This window comes from Xenopus laevis, chromosome 6L (assembly GCF_017654675.1).
Source record: "Xenopus laevis strain J_2021 chromosome 6L, Xenopus_laevis_v10.1, whole genome shotgun sequence".
Classification (NCBI taxonomy): domain Eukaryota; kingdom Metazoa; phylum Chordata; class Amphibia; order Anura; family Pipidae; genus Xenopus; species Xenopus laevis.
This window is the reverse complement of record NC_054381.1, coordinates 118,648,507-118,669,968: the sequence shown is the minus strand read 5'-3', so window position 1 is coordinate 118,669,968 and position 21,462 is coordinate 118,648,507. Positions and strand designations below refer to the sequence as shown.

General features: G+C 37.6%; 1 protein-coding gene across 1 annotated transcript in view; it reads left to right on the top strand.

Annotated features, from left to right (window-relative positions):
* dsc3.L (desmocollin 3 L homeolog) overlaps positions 1-16,824 on the top strand; it is a 33,078-nt gene extending 16,254 nt beyond the window's left edge. Inside the window, exons 7-16 of the mRNA XM_018267957.2 lie at positions 1,953-2,119; positions 3,960-4,094; positions 5,270-5,455; positions 6,870-7,129; positions 7,821-7,954; positions 8,053-8,280; positions 8,377-8,610; positions 9,912-10,033; positions 10,239-10,505; positions 12,654-16,824. Coding sequence (XP_018123446.1) covers positions 1,953-2,119; positions 3,960-4,094; positions 5,270-5,455; positions 6,870-7,129; positions 7,821-7,954; positions 8,053-8,280; positions 8,377-8,610; positions 9,912-10,033; positions 10,239-10,505; positions 12,654-12,851 — 1,931 coding nt within the window. The 3' untranslated portion in view covers positions 12,852-16,824. The remainder of the gene's footprint in view (positions 1-1,952; positions 2,120-3,959; positions 4,095-5,269; positions 5,456-6,869; positions 7,130-7,820; positions 7,955-8,052; positions 8,281-8,376; positions 8,611-9,911; positions 10,034-10,238; positions 10,506-12,653) is intronic.
* Positions 16,825-21,462: the final 4,638 nt, after the last annotated feature.

Genomic DNA, 21,462 nt, shown 5'->3' with positions numbered 1-21,462 from the left:
TTACAGCAGCAAAAAATCTCATTTCGTTTTATTTTTCCACATTATATATTTGTGTTTTGCTGTAGCTAAAATGCTGAAAACCCCAATTGGATTATTACCCATGGATTTGATATATTCACGTATAGGTTTGTGTTACGTGTATTCCTAATATCTTTTGTTTAACAAATAATTACTGTTTTGCTAGTTCTTCACAATCTTGAATTATTTTCATATATATACAATATAGAACCTCCAGGGGACTAGAAATGATGTAACATCAAGGCAGTGCATTATGCATTTTATACTGGTGGGACCACAAAAAAACCACGTATAATAAGGGAAAACTTAAATCAGATGTAAAATTGAACTTTCACTGTATATGGCACCCATGGGTGGTAGGGTTTTATATAACAAATTGACTGTGTGCTGCTTGTTGGGGCTGAAGTGGTATCTACGGCAAGTGTGTAATGCAGTTTTATTTATGTGAAATAGATGACATGGACGAGATGCTGTTTAATGCAGATACTGAAGCAATTTTTTTAAAAATTTGTAACAGTGAAAATCTAATTTAAAAACTAGAGCAGTTTATTTTGCAGTTTAATCTATTCACATACGTGGACCTATTTGAATTGGTCGCAAACTTTGCCGAATAGCCACTTTTGAGTAAATTTTGTGAAATCACAAGGTTGGAAGAGATTTGGGGTTTGCTAGTACAGTACAAAGGTATATGTGGATATGTTACATTCCCCAGGATATCTGGTTTTGAAATAAATATATATATATATATATATTTATTTGTGTGATGGCTGTAGGGTAAACTTTCCAATTTACATTTTAGGAACTAGAGAAATTGCATACTTTGGGACCTCTATGACTGTGGTGCATCTATAACCACAGGAGTCATGTGAAATTCACAATTAAGCTGGCCATAGACGCAAAGATCCGATCGTACGAATCGTGGATTCGTACGATTTTCGGACCGTGTGTGGAGAGTCCCGACATTTTTCGTCCGTCGGAGATCGGTCGTTTGGTCGATCGGACAGGTTAGAAAATTTCTGTCGCCTGCCGATAATATCTCTGCGTGTATTGCCGATCGTACGATTTTCAGAGGGAGACTGTCACTAGTGTTGTCAGACATAAGTATCGTACGATTGCTGTCAGGGGCAGAACATTGGGTGATCTGTTCTTATTTGATCGGAATGGTAAAGACTTTGATCTGAATGGTTAGTGGAGGGTCGGGAGATGGGAAAGTCCGATCGTACGTTGATTCGTACGATCGGATCTTTGCGTTTATGGCCAGCTTTAGAATACATTTTAATGCAATGCATGTTTATGGGGGTTTTGTGCATTTGAAAACCCTTTTAAAAATCTGTTTGCATTGAGTGGGTTAAAGGAATCTTAAAGTGTTATTGAGTTAACTTTTAGTATGATGGATGTAGAGCAGTGATCCCCAACTAGTAGCTAATGAGCAACTTGTTGCTCACCAACCCCTTGGATGTTACTCCCAGTGTCCTCAAAGCAGATGCTTATTTTTGGATTCCTGGTTTGGAGGCAAATTTTGATTGAATGAAAACCAGGTGTACTGTCAAAAATATGTATACTATGTTTAGAAACATTACAGCATACCTGAATGGTGTCATGGAGGGTTGAGGAATGACACTGTCTATTATGAATATATATATATTAATGTCTGAAGGGCAAAATACTGATATCTCTTATACGAATGGTTTTGTTTTTGGAGAACAGGTATGGAACCTGGTATGCAGAATGCTTGGGACATGGAGGTTGTTAGATAAAGAGTATTTACACAATTTGGATCTACATACCTTAAATCTACTTAAAATCATTGAAACATTAAAAAAAAAAAACCTGAGGATTGTTTTGCCTCCAATAAGAATTAATTGTATCTTCGTTGGGATCAATTATTTTTCTTTAAACATATCTCAACTGTGGCATTTCTGTATCTTCTTCAGGTGTAATAGTAGGAAGAGTCAAGGCCAATGACAAGGATGAACCCAAAACCCTGCACAGTATCCTCAGATACTCTATTATTTCTCAGACTCCTCCATCGCCTGTGATGTTTGCTCTTCATCCAGAAACCGGGATTATCACTACAACCTCAAACAGACTTGATAGAGAGGTAAACTCTTCTTTTCATCAGGCAGTATAAACATATTTTTCTATCTGCGGTATAGAAAATTAATTTGTATCTTTTTCCCATCTGTTAAATTGGGTCTCTAATTTCTGCCAGAAGACATGCTTCCCATAAGGAAACAAGCAAGGATTACTTGCAACAACTGTATAATCTTGTTTGTCTGGTTTTCAGTCTGGCTAGTCAGTCTTACTAAACATATATAATATATGTTTTGGTTCTAAGGCTTTAATAGTTTAAAGTCATCCGTAGAAATGTGCGCTCCAGGTGCACATGCCTCAGACCACCAGTTTCTGGAGGTAAAGCTGGATATGCATACTCCAGGATCAGTGAGTGCCTGCCATTTATCCTGAGTTTAGCCAGTCTGAATGCCATAGGCTTCCACAGTCTTGTTGAGTCAGCTAGTTCTCCTGTCATGAACCATGTTTCCAAAGAGCTGCCTCTAGTATTCCAGACTATAGCTAATGTGACAGCCTTAACCTTTCTTAGCAGAATATCTCCAATACCCAACCTACTGCACAAAGACAGAATGAAGAGAGACAGGTTGCTCAGAGTAGTAGAGTGAAGAGTAACTTGATATTTCATAAATGGTACAGAAGTTTTCATTGATTATATTTAGAAAGTTTAGTACATTTTTCATTTTTGCAAACACCAAGCTGCATGCTACCTACTGTATGATTAGCAGCAACTTTTCTTAAAGAACTTTGTAGTCTACTTGCCCTGCATCAGCAGGGAGTTGTCTCCTTTCTCATCTGTCTATCCTGAAAAACCAGAGGGCCAACCCTCAATAATGAATGGTTTGAATGGACACAGTGGGTGTTCTTAAACAATAGTATTAAGTAATCAGTGCTTGGGGAACTTAGTGGGTCGACTTTTTAGAGTAGCATTATCCATAGTATTTTGAGGGCAGTGAGGGAGCAGCCACATTACAGCAAGTCATGAAACAAATATAAATGAAAGTGGTTGTTCATCTTCCAAACACAATTCAGTTGTTTCTAGATTGTTCCCCAAAAATAAAGATTTTTTTCAATTACTTTCCATTATTTATTTTTTACTGTTTTAGTTTAAAGTTGAATGTTCGTGTCTCTGGTGTTTGAGTCTGGCAGCTCAGTAATTCAGGTGCAGATTCTAAACTGTTGCAATTTTGCAACATTTAGTTGATACATTTCTCAGCAGCATCTCTGGAATATTAGCAACTATTGTATCAATTCCAAAAGCTGCCTGTAATGAAACTCAGAGATTCTGCTTAGCAGGGACGAAGATAAATGTATCAACTTAATAAATGTATCCATTTAGAACAGTTTACAGGGCCGACGACCCCTCCTCCCAGGGCTGCTACAGAAGGTGAAAAATGACACTTTACACTTCAATATTAGAAAAACGGCGAGACATAGAAAATAAAAAGTCATTGGAAAAAGTCGTTATTTCTGGTGATCTATCTGAAAACAACTAGTTGTTTGAAGGTGAACCACCCCTTTAAGTAATAAAAGTGGTAGTGGCTCATAAGAGTGTTTTCCCTATATTTAATATGGCATTTAGAGGACCATTTCCAACAGTTCCATTTATTGCCATAACGTAACCTCATTTTAACAGCCTCCTCCCCCAGTTTATATAAAATTGTGCCCAGTACAATTAGACTAACTTTGCATTCTTCAGCAGCAAATTCAGTGACCATTATTAATGGTCACTGTAACATGACTATGAAAAGTCTGAAAATGTATTGTAATCCGAATACTGTATTTTGATGATTCATGTGTTATTGTTTTATAGATGTATGGATTAGCGCACCTATTTTTAAGAATATTTTCACTTCTTTATTCCCATTAAGCTCTCAGATTCTTACGTCCTTCTCATTGACGTTCGGGATATGCCTGGACAGCGTTCATATTTGTCTTCGACTGGAACAGTATCCATAACCATTACTGATGTCAATGACAATCCACCAATTTTTGTACAAAAGTCTGTAAGTTGTGTTAATAGTCCTTTTCCTATCTACTGTTCCATAATAAAACCCTGTGTTTGACTCTCTAGAACCGTCTGATACAGTATAACTGAAAAGGGGCAGTATAACTATTCAAACTATTGGTAAAACTATTTTGAATGCACAAGTCCCATTTTGTGCTTGCACAACAAAGTACTGTATAAATATTCTGTTTAAGTTGTAAAAAAATGCTTTACAGCTAGGATTCTTGCTGTTTTTGTAACTGTATATTTAGACCACAGTGGTCTAAGTTCCAGACTGGAATCCATTGTTTGTCACCTCAACATGTCCTAAATAATAAGTAGACTAAATGAGAAAAAAAGTGGCATTCAGTTGCCAGCTTGTGGGCCACTTTCAGCCCACTGATTCAATTTTAATAGCCTTGTGCTCTTTACTTGTAAAAACTTAGGGGCAAATTTACTAAAGGGCGAAGTGGCTAACGCTGGCGTTATTTCGCTAGAGAAGGAGATAGGCTCTGGCGCAACTTCGCACTCTAACGTCAGGTGAATTTTCGTTCTGTCGAAAGAGCGTTACTACGCAAATTCACTAAGTTTTTGATTTTACTGACCGTTCTCTCTACTGCCAGACTTGCCTTCGCCACCTCAGACCAAGTGAAGTGCAATGGAGTAGATAGGACTTACTTGAAAAAATGCTAGCGTCTTTTCCTTTTTACAGGGTATAGGCTGAAAAAGATCAAAAATTTTTTGGGGAACCCTCCTTCCCCCCTACATTTGATAACATATGGCACATAAACTATACTGTGGGCTCATGTGTAGGGCAATATAACAACTCTATATCATTTTATTAAGGTTCCCTGGGCTTGTGTAGTGTAATGTATTTGCTGCAGCATATACGGCCATTGTACTTTAACTGCATGGCATATGCAAATTAGCCAACGCTAGCGTAACTTCGAACTGCTGACCGTATTTTCGCTAGCACAACTTTGCAAGCGTTCAGTACCAATGCAACTCCGGATCTTCGTGAATTAGCGTTGTCCAGGCGACTTTATGCCTGATGAAGTGTTGCGATATTTGCGAAGCCAGCGCTGGCGAATTATACCAGGTAAGTAAATTTGCCCCTTGTGTCTTTTGACATAAATTGCCTAAGTACTTACTTACTGTGTTTCCATTTATTTTATGTTTATTTTTTCCTCACAGTACCAGGTAGAAGTTAATGAAAATGAAAGTGGAATGATCATCTTATGTATACCCATAAATGACAATGACCTTCCCGACTCTCCCAGCTCGAGGGCAAAGTATTACATCACTCAGGGAAATGAACGAGAATATTTCAGTATAAGTACAAATCCAGAAACCAACGAGGGATGTCTCATGGTTGAAAAGGTACATATTAATGAGAGGTTCCTAAACCAGTCATATAATGTACACATTTAACCGCTGTCTGATTTGTATGCTAAGAACCACTGCATAGATTTTTTGTTTTTTAAATGGAACATTCTGAAATGAACCTTAGATCAGTAGGTGATGAAAATATCTTATGCACATAAATAAACCTATCTTCTGTTACCTTTTTATAGGGCTGTTAAAAAAAAGCCCAAAAAAGTTAATTACATTTTTATAGATTCATTAATAATTATTGGTACAAAAAAGGGGGGTGCACACCTAAGGTTACATTTTAATACATTTAGATACAATGGAAGTGCTACTGATCCGGCCAGTCAATCAATGCACATTCCCTGATGCTCTGTCTGAGTAATTGAATAAATATTCAAGTGCATGTATTTTAAAAACAGGGTTTTTTGTTACAAAGGTATGATCATAAAATTGATAAGCCACCATACCACGTCAAGGTAAACCCCACATGGTGGTCCCTAACTTGTTTACCTCATAGTATAAAAGGTCTTTTACCTCTCTGCTAAATAGTATTACTTAGAGTAAATATCTCCTGTGCCTTGGTTTCAACATGTTGGCTAAAGCCTCCCCTGCCACCTGCTTATGCGGATTTTAAAAGGTAGAGACTGCCGAACCAACTCCCATTTTAGAATAAAATGTGATAGTGGAAAGAAATTAAAGGCAAGTATAGTTTTGTATGTATGTGTGTGTTTGTAGATGTGAGTGTAAGTGTGTGTATAAATGTGAGCAAGAAATTAAAAGAAAAGCTATATGAGGAGTGTGATAGGTGTAATATGTGTAAGTTTGTGCAAAAGTGTTACCTAATGGCAGGTGCAGTAAATGTGATAAGTGTCTCATGAGTGTTGGTTTCAAACTGGGCCGGATCCTCCCCCGCCACTACCTTTTGCGGCTTTTAAGAGAGATTGCACAAACCAAGACCCATTTTTTTTAAAACCTAGGACCACCATTAGTCTAAAGGGGTGGGTATGCGGGTGCAACAAACCACATGAAGCTTCAGCCACAGCTTCCGGCTAAAATACAAAAAAGGGGGGTTGGTGGGTGCACAGCTAAGGATAAATTAGATACAATACATCATTAATAATTATTAGTCTACATTTCAGTTTGATGAGGCAGGGATTGTTTTTCCAAAAATTGCTTTTGTGACTGCAGGGTCTGCAGTTCTATGAGAACTCTGGAATGGACTACTAGGAATATTCATGTGGATCCAAAGCATTGTGGCCTTGCAGTTCTGTTCCATGCTAAAATGAGGACTTCTTTAAGCCAAAATGTACACTTGACCAAATAAGCTCTTTAGTTTTGCACAAAAGCGTCATGTTAAAATATACATCTATCCATAAATGTATGTTTTCCCCAAGGATTACAGACTGCATTATGTTTTTTTTAGGGACTAAATTATGAGGAAACAAAAAGGATTCAAATACTGGTCGGAGTCACTAACGAAGTTGATGTTATAAACTATTCAGGAGTAAAAAGTACTGGCATGAGCACCATCCCTGTCATCATAACTGTTAAAGATGTAGATGAAGGACCCGAGTTCATACCAAATATCAGAGAAATAAGAGTTAAAGAAAACACACCGGTAGGAACGGAAATATATAGATGTCAAGCAAGAGACCCAGAAACAAAGAACAGCGATGGCATACAGTAAGTACAGTGGAGCCATTTAGTGCACATACTTGCTTATGATTTAATATCAAATGATCATAGTAGTCGTAGAGTGTTTCTTATGTTAGTGGACATCTTTATGGGTTCGGCATTGCACTGTAATTGTCTGATATTTGGGAGTTCAGTGGTGCCAAGAAGTATTTGTAAAACTTGTGTTTGATTCTAAAAACCTAGATTTAACTTTTTTTTTTTATACATCTAGTATTATTATTGTGATTAGTATATCTTATTGATGAAACACCAACATGTTCTGCAGTGCTATACAAACGATTTGTGTGATTGCAAACCGTGCCAGATACTAACCTATGACCAAGGTTAAACATAGCCATTACATAAGGTCATGAACTGGCACCCCCAGTGGCTTTACCAGCCAGCATGACAAATGCCTTGTAAGTCTCATGTAATAAAAGGTGCAAGTTTTGGTACAGGTCTCATCATTTACAGGAACAATTCAACAGGTAGCATTTACTGGTTCCTTAATTACAAGCAAACTGATTGCTGTTAGTTACTACACCTAGGCAAACTTTGTCTTTTACTACATCTAGGGGTATGCCTTGGGCAGCCATTGTCTCCTCCTTCTATATAACCTCCCAACATAAGCACAAATCTTCAGAAATATCTGGAATAGACTGAAAATACAGTGTACCTTACATCAACTTATTGTCAACAGGTTTACAAAACAGTCCGATACTCTTAACTGGGTGAATATTGATGCAGCAACCTGTCGGATAACAATGGCAAAAGTCCTGGATTATGAATCAGATAATCACCAGAATACTGTGATTATCGTTGCGGTAGATCAGAGTAAGTGCCAATTTCGTCTTTTGGGTTAAATTGGAAAGTAGATTTTAATGTCCAGCATTGCATCTGGACTTTTAAGCATTTTCTGTTTCTGCCTATAGGTGGCAAGACGGGCACTGGAACACTTATAATAAACCTGGAAGATGTTAACGATAACTATCCAAGTATTATAAACAGGGATGGAACTATTTGCCAAAATGGCAAGACCTATAATCTGCTCGTGGCTGAAGACCGAGATGGAGCCCCTAATACTGCACCTTTCATATTCAGAATTGATTCTACCAATGACCCCACTCTGCAAAATCAGTTTCAAATAGAAAGAGTTAATGGTAAGCCAAAAGCACTTCTAAAGCACTGAGAAGATTGCACGTAACTTTCTATAATGTATTTAAATAGATCTCTCTTTTCTTTTTGTCCTGTAACAGATACATCCGTTAATATAAGAGCCGATGGTGTTCCAGAGGGAAATTACCAAATTCCAATAATCATTTCAGATCAACAAGGCTATGGCCAAACACAGATAGTTAATATTAGAAAATGCACTTGCGCTGATAATATTAACTGTTCTGGTGGATCCAGATTTCCCAACTTTGCCGCTCTTGGTGGATGGGCTATTCTAGTGATAGTTCTGGCTGCATTACTCTTTGCTCTGTTCTTATGTAAGTATACAGATATGTCCGTGTTCTGTCAGCTTGAGTTCTTTTAGATAATCTATTCAATAACCGATGTGACTGCAAATAAGAATAGGGTGAACTTATTTATTTTATATTAGTGTTAAATATTTTGATTCCCCTGCTAGGCAAAAAAACATACACTGTGAAGCAAAGACAGTATTACATTTTGCTTGCATTAAACTATAACTATACTAGGCCTTTTTTGGCCCAAACAGTAAGCTCATAAAGATGACTAACACGGCCTATTTATCATACTGTGTAATTATTAAACTGTGTAAAAAACAAACAAACAAAAAGTGGTGTAAGGATGCACCACTTCTCACCACTTTTACCTCTGTGCTACACTGTAAAATCATGTGTATTTAGCAAGCTGTGTATTAAATTGAGTTAGAAAAATAACACAGCTTGATAAATAACATTTTACACCAATGTTTACACTTTCTTTGTGTTTTAACATAGCTTGATATATATGCCCCAAAATACATTATAATGCTGTAGTCAAAAGGGGATCTAGAACTGTAAATTACAAACGTTATAATTATACTCAAACACAGTTTAAGTTGGTTCCTTTCTCCAGTGATATGAAGGATGTTTTTTTAAATTTATTTTTTTTTCAACCTGATTTGACTATATGGACTGACCACTCCACCGTGCCATACTTACTGTGAATTTACACTAGGGATGCACAGGATTCGGTTCGGGATTCGGCCAGGATTCGCCCTTTTTCAGCAGGATTTGGATTCGGCTGAATCCTTCTGCCTGGCCGAAATTAGGGGAGGGGAGGGAAATTGCATGACTTTTTGTCACAAAACAAGGAAGTAAAAAATGTTTCCCCCTTTCCACCCCTATTTTGATTTGGTTCAGTATTCAGCCGAATGTTTCGCAGGATTCGGGGTTCGGCTGAATCCAAAATAGTGCACCCCTAATTTACACATTTACTTGGTGTAACCCAGTACTGTAAACCCATTTTCAAAGTTAATTTCTATGCCAGAACTTGACACCCCGCTAAATACACTCAAAATCATTTAGGGATGCACGGAATCCATTATTTTGGATTCGGCCGAACCCCCGAATACTTTGTGAAAGATTCGGCCTGAATACCGAACTGAATCCTAATTTGCATATGCAAATTGGGGGGGAAGGGGGGAAATGTTTTTTATTTCCTTGTTTTGTGACAAAAAGTCACGAAATCTGACTGTCAGATCTGCTGTAAGCTAGAATAGTGGAGACAATTTATGTATGGACAGAATGACATCTTTTTCTTTTTTCCTTCTGTCTATTCATAGGTGGTTTGTGTGCTTGCCTGTGCGGTGCTGCAGCTACCAAGGGGAAAAAAAGTTTTCCTGATGATTTAGCTCAACAGAATCTAATTGTAACCAACAGTGAGGCACCAGGAGCAGATGTGATGGTAAATAAACTGTGTATTTGTCATGTCCAGTGGATATTAGTAGATATAGGAGGTCTGTTAGCATTTTGATTTGCCCTAAAAAATCCTAGCATGTCATTTGTATGGTTTATTTTATGTTTCCAAAAACCTTTATTAGTTCTATCCCACCTATTATAGTGTTTGATTTTTTTATTTTTTTTTACTTATTTTTTATCTTTCTCCTTAGGATTCAAATTTCAAAGTTCCTGTTCATGTGACAAATGCTCATGTCAGTGGAAATGCTCCGTCTATCTCAGGTGGCAAAGGCCAAGGAGGACAAAGTGGAAGCCAGGTTACAAAACAAACTATCTATAGGAAAAGCACAGGGCAGCTCATCACTCCAGAGGATAGCCGAGGTGGCCTTAATTCTATGGGAGGAGGGCAGCAGTTCCTTGATGCAAACAGAGTAAACTATACAGAATGGCACAGTTTCATGAACAACCATCTTGATGATGTAAGTCATTTCTGGCACATTTTAGGCGGTTCCTTTTAAAGGGGATTGTTCACCTTTAAGTTAACGCTTAGTATGTTACTGAATGGCTAATAGTTTTGGAATTATTTGCTTTCCAGCTTTCAAATGAGGGTCACCGACCCCATCGAAAAAACATATGATCTGTAAGGTTACAAATGTATTGTTATTGCTTACTCCTCTTTCTATTCAGGCCTTTCATATTCCAGTCTCTCATTCAAATCAGTGCATGGTTGCTAGGGTAATTTGGGCCCTAGCGACCAGATTGCTGAAATTGGAAACTGGAGAGCTACTGAATAAAAAGCTAAATAATGCAAAACCCACAAATAATAATCACCCATACATAAAAATCACTCGGAATATCATACTTAAACTTAATTTAAAAGAAAACAAGCCCTTAAAGGTATTCAAAAGTGTGTGTGTGTAACACTTGGCAATCTCCAAAGGCCTCCCTCCCAAACTACACCACAGGGGACTCACGTCACTGATTGCTGTACCTGGTTAAAAATGCAGAGTAGCGCATAGGGGTTGACTCATCTTCTGGTCTTCTTCTCTGAGATTGTTTGGCTTTAGCTTCCATGATGGCAGTCTCAGGGAAGGGAAGACCTGAAGCCACCTCCACTCACCTCCCTGCAGTCAGAGGAATGCATTTGGAGTGGGTTGAGTGTGATAAATACACTTTCTTCAACCGACAGATTGTAACCTTTTTTTCCTATGTCATTCTATTTCTCATTAATGTTCTACATTCAATGTGGATTATAAATATGTTGATGCTTATTATTAAAGGTATACTGTCATGGGAAAACTTTTTTTTCAAAACGCATCAGTGAATAGTGCTCCTCCAGCATACTTCTGCACTGAAATCCATTTTTCAAAAGCGCAAACTGATTTTTTTTTAAATTTTGAATCTGACATGGGGCTAGACATATTGTTAGTTTCCCGGGAGCCCCCAGTCGTGTGACTCGTGCTCTGATAAACTTGTCACTCTTTACTGCTTTACTGCAAGTTTGAGTGATATCACCCCCTTCCTTCCCCCCACCCCAGCAGTCCATCAGCAAAACAATGGGAAGGTAACCAGATAGCAGCTCCCTGGTAGATATAAGAACAGCACTCCAGTAACAAATTAATCTAAATTTTTATAAATGATTTACTTTATCTTTTGTAATAAAACCATACCTTGTACTTGATCCAAACTAAGATATAATTAATCCTTATTGAAAGCAAAGCCAGCCTATTGGGTTTATTTATACGTTTACATGATTCTAAGGTATGAAAATCCTAATTACAGAAAGATCCATTATTCGGAAAACCCCAGGTCCCGAGCATTCTGGAGAACAGGTCCCATACCTGTACACTATTTTCTCTTTTTCAAGACCGCCACACCTAAAAAATAAAAGTGGGGGGTGGGACTGGGCATTATTTATTTAAAAATACTGGCATTAAGGATGGGCGAATTTTTTCGCCTAGTTTCGCTGCAAAAATAACGCCCATAGACTTGTATGGCGTTGTGCGTCAAAAAAAAAATGCGCATCAAAATAATTTCGACGCGCAACAATTTTTTTGAGGCCCATAGACTTTAATGGGCGTCTGCGACATTTTGCCGGCAGCGAATTTTTGGCAAAACGGAACGGGTCAAATTCGCCCATCCCTAATCCCCATAACAATGTGATACATATATAGTACAGGTATGGGATCCGTTATCCAAACCCATTATCCAGAAAGCTCTGAATTACAGGATGTCTCCTATAGACTCCATTTTATCCAAATTTTAAATGACAAAATTATTTAAAAATTATTTTTTCTCTGTAATAATAAAACAGTACTTTGTACTTGATCCAAACTAAGATACAATTAATCCTTATTGGAGGCAAACCCAGCCTATTGGGTTTATTTAATGTTTATATGATTTTCTTGTAGACTTAAGGTATGGAGATCCGAATTACAGAAGGATTCGTTATCCGGAAAGTCCCAGGTCCCGAGCATTCTGGATAACGGGTCCAATACCTGTATACATATATTTAGTATGATCTATTTCTCTTTTCAATTCACAGCTACTAGTGTGTCAGAATCATGACTTGCTTTTAGATTTAACTAAGTTTGGTTCCACTGACCTCTGTATGTTTTTCCGCACAGAAATTATACATGTGTGGACAGAGTGAGGAGCAACAACGTGGAGACGATTATGTTCTGTCCTACAACTTTGAAGGAAAAGGGTCAGCGGGAGGATCTGTTGGCTGCTGCAGTGATTTTCGAGATGAGGACAAAATGGACTTTTTAAATCATTTAGAGCCAAAGTTCAGGACATTAGCAGAAGTCTGTGCAAAAAAGTAAACGTTTTGCCAAATATTGAGGAAACAACTATACATCATTTAATTCCTGTACATACAGTAACCTAAAAAGTATGTGGTTTCTTTAGTTTACCATCCACGAAAAAAAGATTCAGCTGAATTAAAGGGGAATTCAGCATTTTATCAAGTCTGACCAATCTTATTTCCCAGAACTGCATTTTAGAGATTAAAGGGGAAGTTAACCAAACACATAGTAAACCCTTTGCTTTCCTTTTCTACTTCTCTTAACAAGAAACTAAAAAAAAAACTGTTATCTGGTTTATGGAGGGAAGTGACAATGATGTTAGGAAGCAGAATGCACAGCTAGATTTTTATTCACCTTTTTATTCAGGCTATTCCTTGTCCACGGCAAGCACAACATGTACGTTAGTTTTATCCAGTGCTACCCACATTCACAGAATCGGGCAAAACCAAACACTTTTTCAATGATGGTATCAGTTTAATATAGATGAAAAATAATTAATATTAAAATACACATAGGGTTACCTGCTCTAGTAAAAATGATATCATGTAAATGAAAGGGAAAGGTAGAGGTGTGCGGTGCCAGAGATGAGCATCTCAAATCATTTGGGGGTGCCTAAAACGTGTCCCTCCTAGACCCTCTCTTTCCTCTCTTTTTATAGCAGTTAAATCTGCTGTACAGGTTTTACTATAAGCACGTTCCACATAATTTGTTTAGAATACAGTTGTTTTTTGTTATTTAAGTACTGATAAATGGCAATCAGGTGTCATTCATGGCTGTCTACACTTGCATAGTGACAAACATCGTTATATTATATTAGACTGTTGCTGCCATTAAGATTTTTATTTGAATTTACTGCGCTACATTTTCTAAATGTACATAAAGTATTTTCGGTTTTTGGTGTTATTGACCCACTACTGCTCTGCTGACAGTGATCCGATCCTGATAGCATTTGAAATCGCAAGCTGCAGAAGCCAAAGATAATTGGAAACCACAGAAATGACCAATTGCAAATTGTTCTAGACTATCATTAAGTAAACCATTCATCACATTTACTGCAAACTTTACTTTTAGTCCTCTGCAGCTGCTAGTAGCAGCCACCAAAGTGCCTATTGTACCTTAGCTCCTGTACTATGGTACATACTCAGACCTTTACAGCTCACATCTAACTGTATATACTGTTAGTAAATCACTCTACACTGCTTGCATGTTTCACAATGTCCCTGCTAAACTGGCACTGAGCACATTGTTAGCAGGGGCTGGTTAAAAAGAACGTCCTTTTATGGTGCGTATTCTCTTTATTTCTTGAAACCGGCACGTCTTCTTTGTAAAAGTGTAAATAACGTTTTGTAACCATCCTTCCTCGTGTTGGCATGATGTGCTGATTTGCAGTGTTTAAAATTTGTTCAATGTAAAATATTTGGAAGAATTTCAGGTAACTCTTTTCTGTACATGCCCTTTTCTGTTGGTGAGCTTTACATAGTTGGTTAAGTTATAGAGTATTGATGTACATTGTCTTAGGTTTTAAATATTGCAGTGCTTTACTGATGTTTCGCAGCTCGCTTGTTCTTCAGTTTAGTTTATTTACGGAGTCTCATCTGTCTTTGCATCTGCTTGTCTTTTGTTTTCTTCCCAATGTTCTAAAATGCTTAAAGGTCTAACTTCTTAATGTTTATTCTTGTGTCAATACTGCTCGTGCTTTGTCAGAGCCATTCAAAGGAAAGGCTTCATGCACTTTGGGATGGCATATGTTAGGCACCCAAACTGATTGTATTGACTTACCTGAAACCCTGGGCCGGTGCTCCTATAAGCTCCAGCTTGTGGTTATTCCAGCAAGCACCACGGATCGATCATCTTCCGTCTTGCTCTTTCTTCGGGGCTGGGCATGTGCAGTAGAACGAAGAGCCGAACTTTAACTAAAAAGTCGCCTATTTTGTTCAACTGCACATGCATCTGCCCCTGGAAATTTGAAGAAAGAAGAAGACGGAAGAAGGTCGATCCGTGGTGCTGACTGGTATAACCCCAGGCTGGTGCAGTTTTCTGCTAATAGGAGCATTAGCCCGGGATTTCAGGTAAGTCAATACGATCACTTGGGGGTGCCTAACATTTGGTGCCTAACAGTCCCCATTTGCAGACCGGGAAGACAAAATGTGGCATGGGTAAGGTTTGTTATAGTCTGGAGGTTAGTCTGATTTAACTGGACATTATGGAGGAGGACCAGTGTAGCCCAAGCTGTCTCAACACGACCTGCAGCTGCTATAAGCTATACTGTGCACTTTCAGATTGAAACCCACACCCCACATAGTGTTGACAGGGAGTCTAGAAATAAAATATTTACTAAAGCTTAAAATATTTGTGTAGTTAACTCTGATCCCTTTCCAGTAATGCTCAAATAAACATACCCCGGTGACTGATCAGTTACAGGATTGCTTTGTGATCATGAATTTTTAGGATACCCCCCTCCAAGAATAGTTCTACAACTCCATGCCATTGTTTTTTCTGTAAACGCTTTTGGGTGGTGGGTGAGCTTGTATTTTGTTCTTATTAAAACTGAATTTGTGACATCTCCAGCCATGTTTTATAAAATGCTGGATTTGTATTTAACCATGTTTAATTAGACATTTAATTATTATTCTACAATTAAAACAGCATCAAAACCACATTCTTTTCTAGGCTTTCTAAATTAAAAAAGCTATTGCCATCTAAGTTCAGTGATGACGGCAAATTCGAACAACATTAGCAAGTGGAAATAGTTGTATTACCTGCATTAATTCTCCATCTGCAAAAATACTAAGCCAACATATGCAACATTTTAACAGTATTTTAAATAAAAAAAAAACTTTTTTCTAGAAACAATATTTATATTTGCCATAGTCTCCTAACAAGTGAACCAAAAACTTTCCCCACCTCCTTCCTATTAACATATACAAACGTAGCTTCTACAGCTTAAAGACACAAGTGCAAATTGGGTCAGATTTAGAAGTGATCCAATTTCCTTTAGATCTGCAATTACCCTATATGCTATAAATATAGATCTTATTGTGGTTCTTTAGCAGCCTATACCAATTCCCTGCCCTCTGATCTTGCCACACTGCAAGCACAATGGAAACCTAAAATCTATGGCGCCAGCATTCAGGTGCTTGAGAGCCAGTGCCATAGATTGCATGAAATACAGCAGGCAAGCACCTCAATATTAACATTTTCTACCTTGTTGTAATTTGCTGTCTCTTTCTATTAGCTCCTTTGCAAATCAGGTGCGTAATTACAAGAAGCTGTTTCACTCAAAATCCGGTGTTTTTGGAGGAGGGGAGAAAATTCATCTGCTAGAATTTAGGTGCTGGGAATCACACTTCAACATCAACAAATGTTGAAAGGTCTCATTAACTGTTTAAACATGAAAGAATTTCCTCCTGAAAAGTCGGTTTATAAAGACCTATTTATTGCAAAATGCTTTAATTATCTCAATTACTTTTTTTTTATGTCATATCTTTTTGTAGAGCATTTTAAAGGGCAAATTGTCGGGCCAGTTTTAACCATAGCGTGCAATATTTGCCTTTGTTGTAAAAACGTCCACATTTTGTATTGAAAACATTGGCAAACCTATTCAGGTGATGATCACAATGTCGCATGTAAAGGATCAGTGACCAGACACATGAATGCCCCCGTTTTTAATCCATTTATTAAGACAAGTTCTTAAAAAAAACATATCTGGGCTTCCATTATCCAATGTGATCACTTTCTTTAAAACCAAATCAATCTAAAACTTTGGCCCAAGCAGCAGGTCATTCTTACCCATCATAAGTCTTGTGTGCATTTACACTTATAGAAGCTGTTCTGAATATATCGTTAACTGTAGGTGTCTTTATTTTTATTTTAAAGGTTGCCAAAGACAAACATGATAGAGAGAAAATTGATAATGAAAGAATAAATGAATGTTTCTATGTAGAATTGCACTGCAGTATTTTTAAATAATAAAGACTCAAGGGTTGTGTAATCCTGGTTGTCCTTTTTGTCTTCTCCTTTTCATTGATGCCGTTCTTATTATTTTTGAATTGCAAATAATCATTTTTGATCAGAACCCAACAGGATTTTAGCTGATGCCTAGCATTATAAATTCCGATTATTTGCTCAGCATTTCAGTAATTGTGTCTTAAATGACTGGTTTTAAAGGCTTTGGAGCAAACAACATTGTGTCTGGTTACAGTTTATATTATATAAACAGTCTGATTATGTTCAATCAAGGAAAACCTCTGAAAATAATTCATTTGAAACTATACAAAATTATATCCAACGCTTAAAAAAACAAGTTGAAGTGCTTTTTATTTAGTGCAGGGTTTTGCTATATGTTCAGATGTGTGGAGAGTTATTTTATCCTTTGTGGGGTTGTTCACCTTCCAAAGCTTTATAAGTTCAGTTGTTTTCAGTTCACCAGAAAAATAGATTTTTCTCACTTGCCTTCTGTTTGTCACTGTTTTTTTAATATTGATGTCTGAAGTTTCATTTTTCACCTTTTTATGCCTTTCTAAAGCAGCTCTGGCAGGGGGATCACCAACTCTGTAAACCATTCTACTTTATACTTAAATTTTGGGAAAAATTTAAAAAAATAAAAGATGGAAAGCAATTTGGAAAAGTCTGTATTTCTGGTGAATAATCTGAAAACAACTTAACTGAAAAAAGTTTTGGAACGTGAACAACCCCTTTAAGCAAAAGTCCACCCTTTTTTGGTGATTGGATTGTTACATAAAAAACTATTCATGTCTAGAGCCAGAAAGCCCTATCAAAAAGAGTAAAGACTTTTTATAGGAATACAGTAATTCTTAGAAATTTGTATGTCTGCCTAAAATCAATGGGGTAAGGCTACTGCCACATGGGGCTAATTCTCTGCAATGACCCTCTACTGGCATTCACCTTCTCCTGTGACTGCACCTGGAGCCACAGCGTTGGCCTGGGTGCACGCGCCCACAGATGATTTTGGCATTAAAGTGCTGAAGTATGTATATCCCTAATTTGGTTGCTGTCTCTTTAAATAGCAATTAACCCATGGCAATCCAGGGCCCTGAGTCCCTTTTGCATATGAAAAGTACTGGGAACTGGGATTTACAGCGCAGTGCCTCCACCTAGGGAACACTGAAGAGCACACCTCAGGGGATTTCCACTAGGAAAAATAAAACAGTTTGCAGTAAAACAAATATAAACTTTATGTAAAACTGAATGCAATAACTGTAAATACAAATCACACAATATAACTTTACTCTGGAGGACCTGTGTGGGCAATAAACCCCTGACATAGTCTCTCAATGATACAGTCCCACACTCCACACTGAGTGGATAAATGTAGAATAAATCTGGTCAGTTCAATGTCCCCAGGTAGCGCTACCTGCCCCAAGGTACCTTTCCCTTTGAAAGTAGTAGCCGCTCCCATGTGGCAGGTACACGAGCAAGACCTGTCCTCACCCTGGGGAAACACAGTGGCCAAAGTATCCACAGACAGGAGATAGAAACTGGCTCCTCCTGATGCTCAAGTACTTCCTCAAAGCAGAGCAAACCACAACCCTTTCCTTTTCCTTCTCCCTGAAAATTCTTTTCAAGCAGCACTGTCACATTCCACAGACCTGGATCTCTCTGGCTGCTGTAGCAGGGATCCCTTTATAAGCTCTGTGGGAAACCCTGCAGATTTGGCTCCAAAGTCAGGCACCCCCCTCTCCCAAGGATGCACTGGGGCACCTGGCCAATAGGATGGCTCTCCAGCCTGTAACTGGGCTGGATGAGTCACAGACAGAAAAACAGGGGAAGGATTTGTCTGATTCCCTACATATGCATTTGAGCACCAAAATAAACTCAATGTGCCTGTACCAGGCACAACATAGTGGCTTTGGGTGCAGTCATAGGAGAAGGCTGATACCAGTGGACGGGCTGATTCTCGTCCTGTGTTAATCATAGAGAATTGACCCCATGTGGCATTAAATTACTGGAACTCAAGTCTTTTACCCCTCTGGTGTATATATATATATATATATATATATATATATATATATATATATATATATATATATATATATATATATACGACAAAAAAGCTGAAGCACACCAGGATTTTCTTCAAGAAATATAAAAGTATTTATTCCATCATATATTTCTTGAAGAAAATCCTGGTGTGCTTCAGCTTTTTTGTCGTGGATATTCTATTTCTGGATTGCACCCAGGTCCCTAACTCCTGAAGTGTGTGCCAAAGCCTTCTACACTATATATATATATATATATATATATATATATATATATATATATATATATATATATATATATATATATATATATATATATATATATGGAAGCAGCGAAAAGCCAATGTTTCTGCACCTTATATGTGTGTTCACTGACACACACAATAAATCTGGGTGCATAAACTCGTACTTTAGAGATGAAATTCACTCTGGGTGTTTGCTAACAGGATGATTCCGTGCCTGTCAATGAACACACATACAAGGCAGAAAATCAGTGTTTCTCCACAGGGTTAGCTGTATATAGTTTTCCATATCTTAAAGGAAAATATAGCCACCTGTCACTTAAATATACTTACTGAAAGGCACAGGCTTTCCAATCCAAATCACTAACCTTTATTTTTATAATAAAGCTTTATGAAAATTCAGACTCTCAATCTTGAAAATATATATAAATCTTAAATATTCTACTTAAAAACTCTAGAACACCTGAAACCTGCTGAGTTACTATACAAGTCAATGAGTGTATCTTCATCATTCCAGTAACTTTGGAGTTTCCCTTTAAAGCAACCTGTGTCTATTTTACACAGACATGACAAAAACAGACATATTCCTCAAAGCCGATCAATGTGTCAGTTTGTCAAACAATGCAATGTGATATTTTTACCTTTAGTTCAGTCATGTACTAAGTTCCAGGAAAAGAATGAACATTAAGGGACAGATTTATCAAGGGTTGAAGTGAAAATTTGAATTAGAATTTTGAATTTAAAAATTAGAATTTTAGAGTTTATTTTAGTGTAATTTGACTAGGGAATAGTTAAAATTCGTCCAGTTCCCATTGACTTCTAGAGGACACTGACTGCTTTTTACTTGCCAAAGTTTTGTATTAGAGTTTTTGTGGTTTTTACACTTTATAAATCTAGAAAATTTTAGAGAAATTTGAAAAACATATTTCTAGAGAAAAAAAATTGATTTGTGAAAAAAAATAGAAATTTGAATGTTAGTAAATAGGCCCCTAAATGTAACACAATGCCCTTCTGTGAACACTTTGTCAATCAATAAAAATGGAATTTAACGTGACTTTCCAAAATGCATGCAACATACATTAAAGTTTTTCAGCAATTTTAAAGTTATTAGAACATATAATTATAGTTGAAAACAGTAAATGTTTAGTGCTTTCTGTTATCTGGTTCTGTCTCTCGAAACCATGTAGCAGAAGTCAGTGCTCCAGGTCTGTTAAAGGGAACTAAAGTCTATGATAAAAATAATGCTAGAAATGCTGTATTTTGTATACTAAACATGAACTTACTGTACCAGAAGCCTAATTAAACAAGTGATTTATATTTTCAAAGTTGGCCGCAGGGAGTCACCTTCTTTGCAAGACTAAGACTACGCACATGCTCAGTGTGGTCTGGGCTTCAGTTGGGAGGTTAAGCTTAGGGATCGTCATAATTTATCAAAACAGCACAAGTCAAATATTATCTGCCATAGAAGCTGATACAGCAAGACTGATTAATAATCGGAATATACAGACTGCACTGGGTCTATGGATACAAATCTGGAGACAGTCGCGGCTGCTCTACAGGGAAACAAATAAAGCTGTTCGAGTTCTGGGAAGTAAGATGGGAGGGCTCTCCCCTGCTGTTTGAAAGTATGATCATTTCCCTGCAGAGCGGTTAGGGACCAAAGTTTTCTATCTGTAGCTGTCAGAGCAAGTAAAACAAAGGGGGAATTTCACTGCATACAGTCAGGTTTATTATAAAAACGGTACCGATTTTTTAATTAACGTATATTGGAGATATATTTCTTTTTCATTAATGAAAGTAAAAATGGGATTTTATTTTTTTGCCTTTACATCCCCTTTAATCAGCTGATTGTTACTTTGAGGAGTCAGAACCAGCAGAACAAATACATAGCAAGACTGAAACTGCTTTTAACCATTGAAAGACTGTACCTGGCATGGGTGGGCCGTTGATGGTGTCTTGACATCCAGGGAGGAAATCTATGACATTTGGGGACAGGCTCATAATGTCAGGGTGGAGATATGAGTTCAGGGAAGCAGTGATTGGTCTGATTTTAGTCCAGGTTTCACAGGGCTGATACCATACCAGACAGTCCCTTAAAAAAACAGGCAGACGGACGCAAAGCCAGACAGGTAGCAACCCTAAAAGTAGCCATACACAGGCAGATATAAGCTGCCAACAGACTAAGTCAACAGCTTACTGGGCAGTGTATGGGGCCCTTTAACAGGCTTCCCCAGATCAGCCAGGCTTAAAAATCCTGTCTGATTAAGTACTGCATCGATTCTTTGTTTTGGTCCTCGGTCCGATCGCCTGTATTCTCTTAGTTGAGTTTCGATCGTTGGGCCCTAGGGCCCACAATCAGATCAACCCGCTATTGCCCTCCTCAAGAGC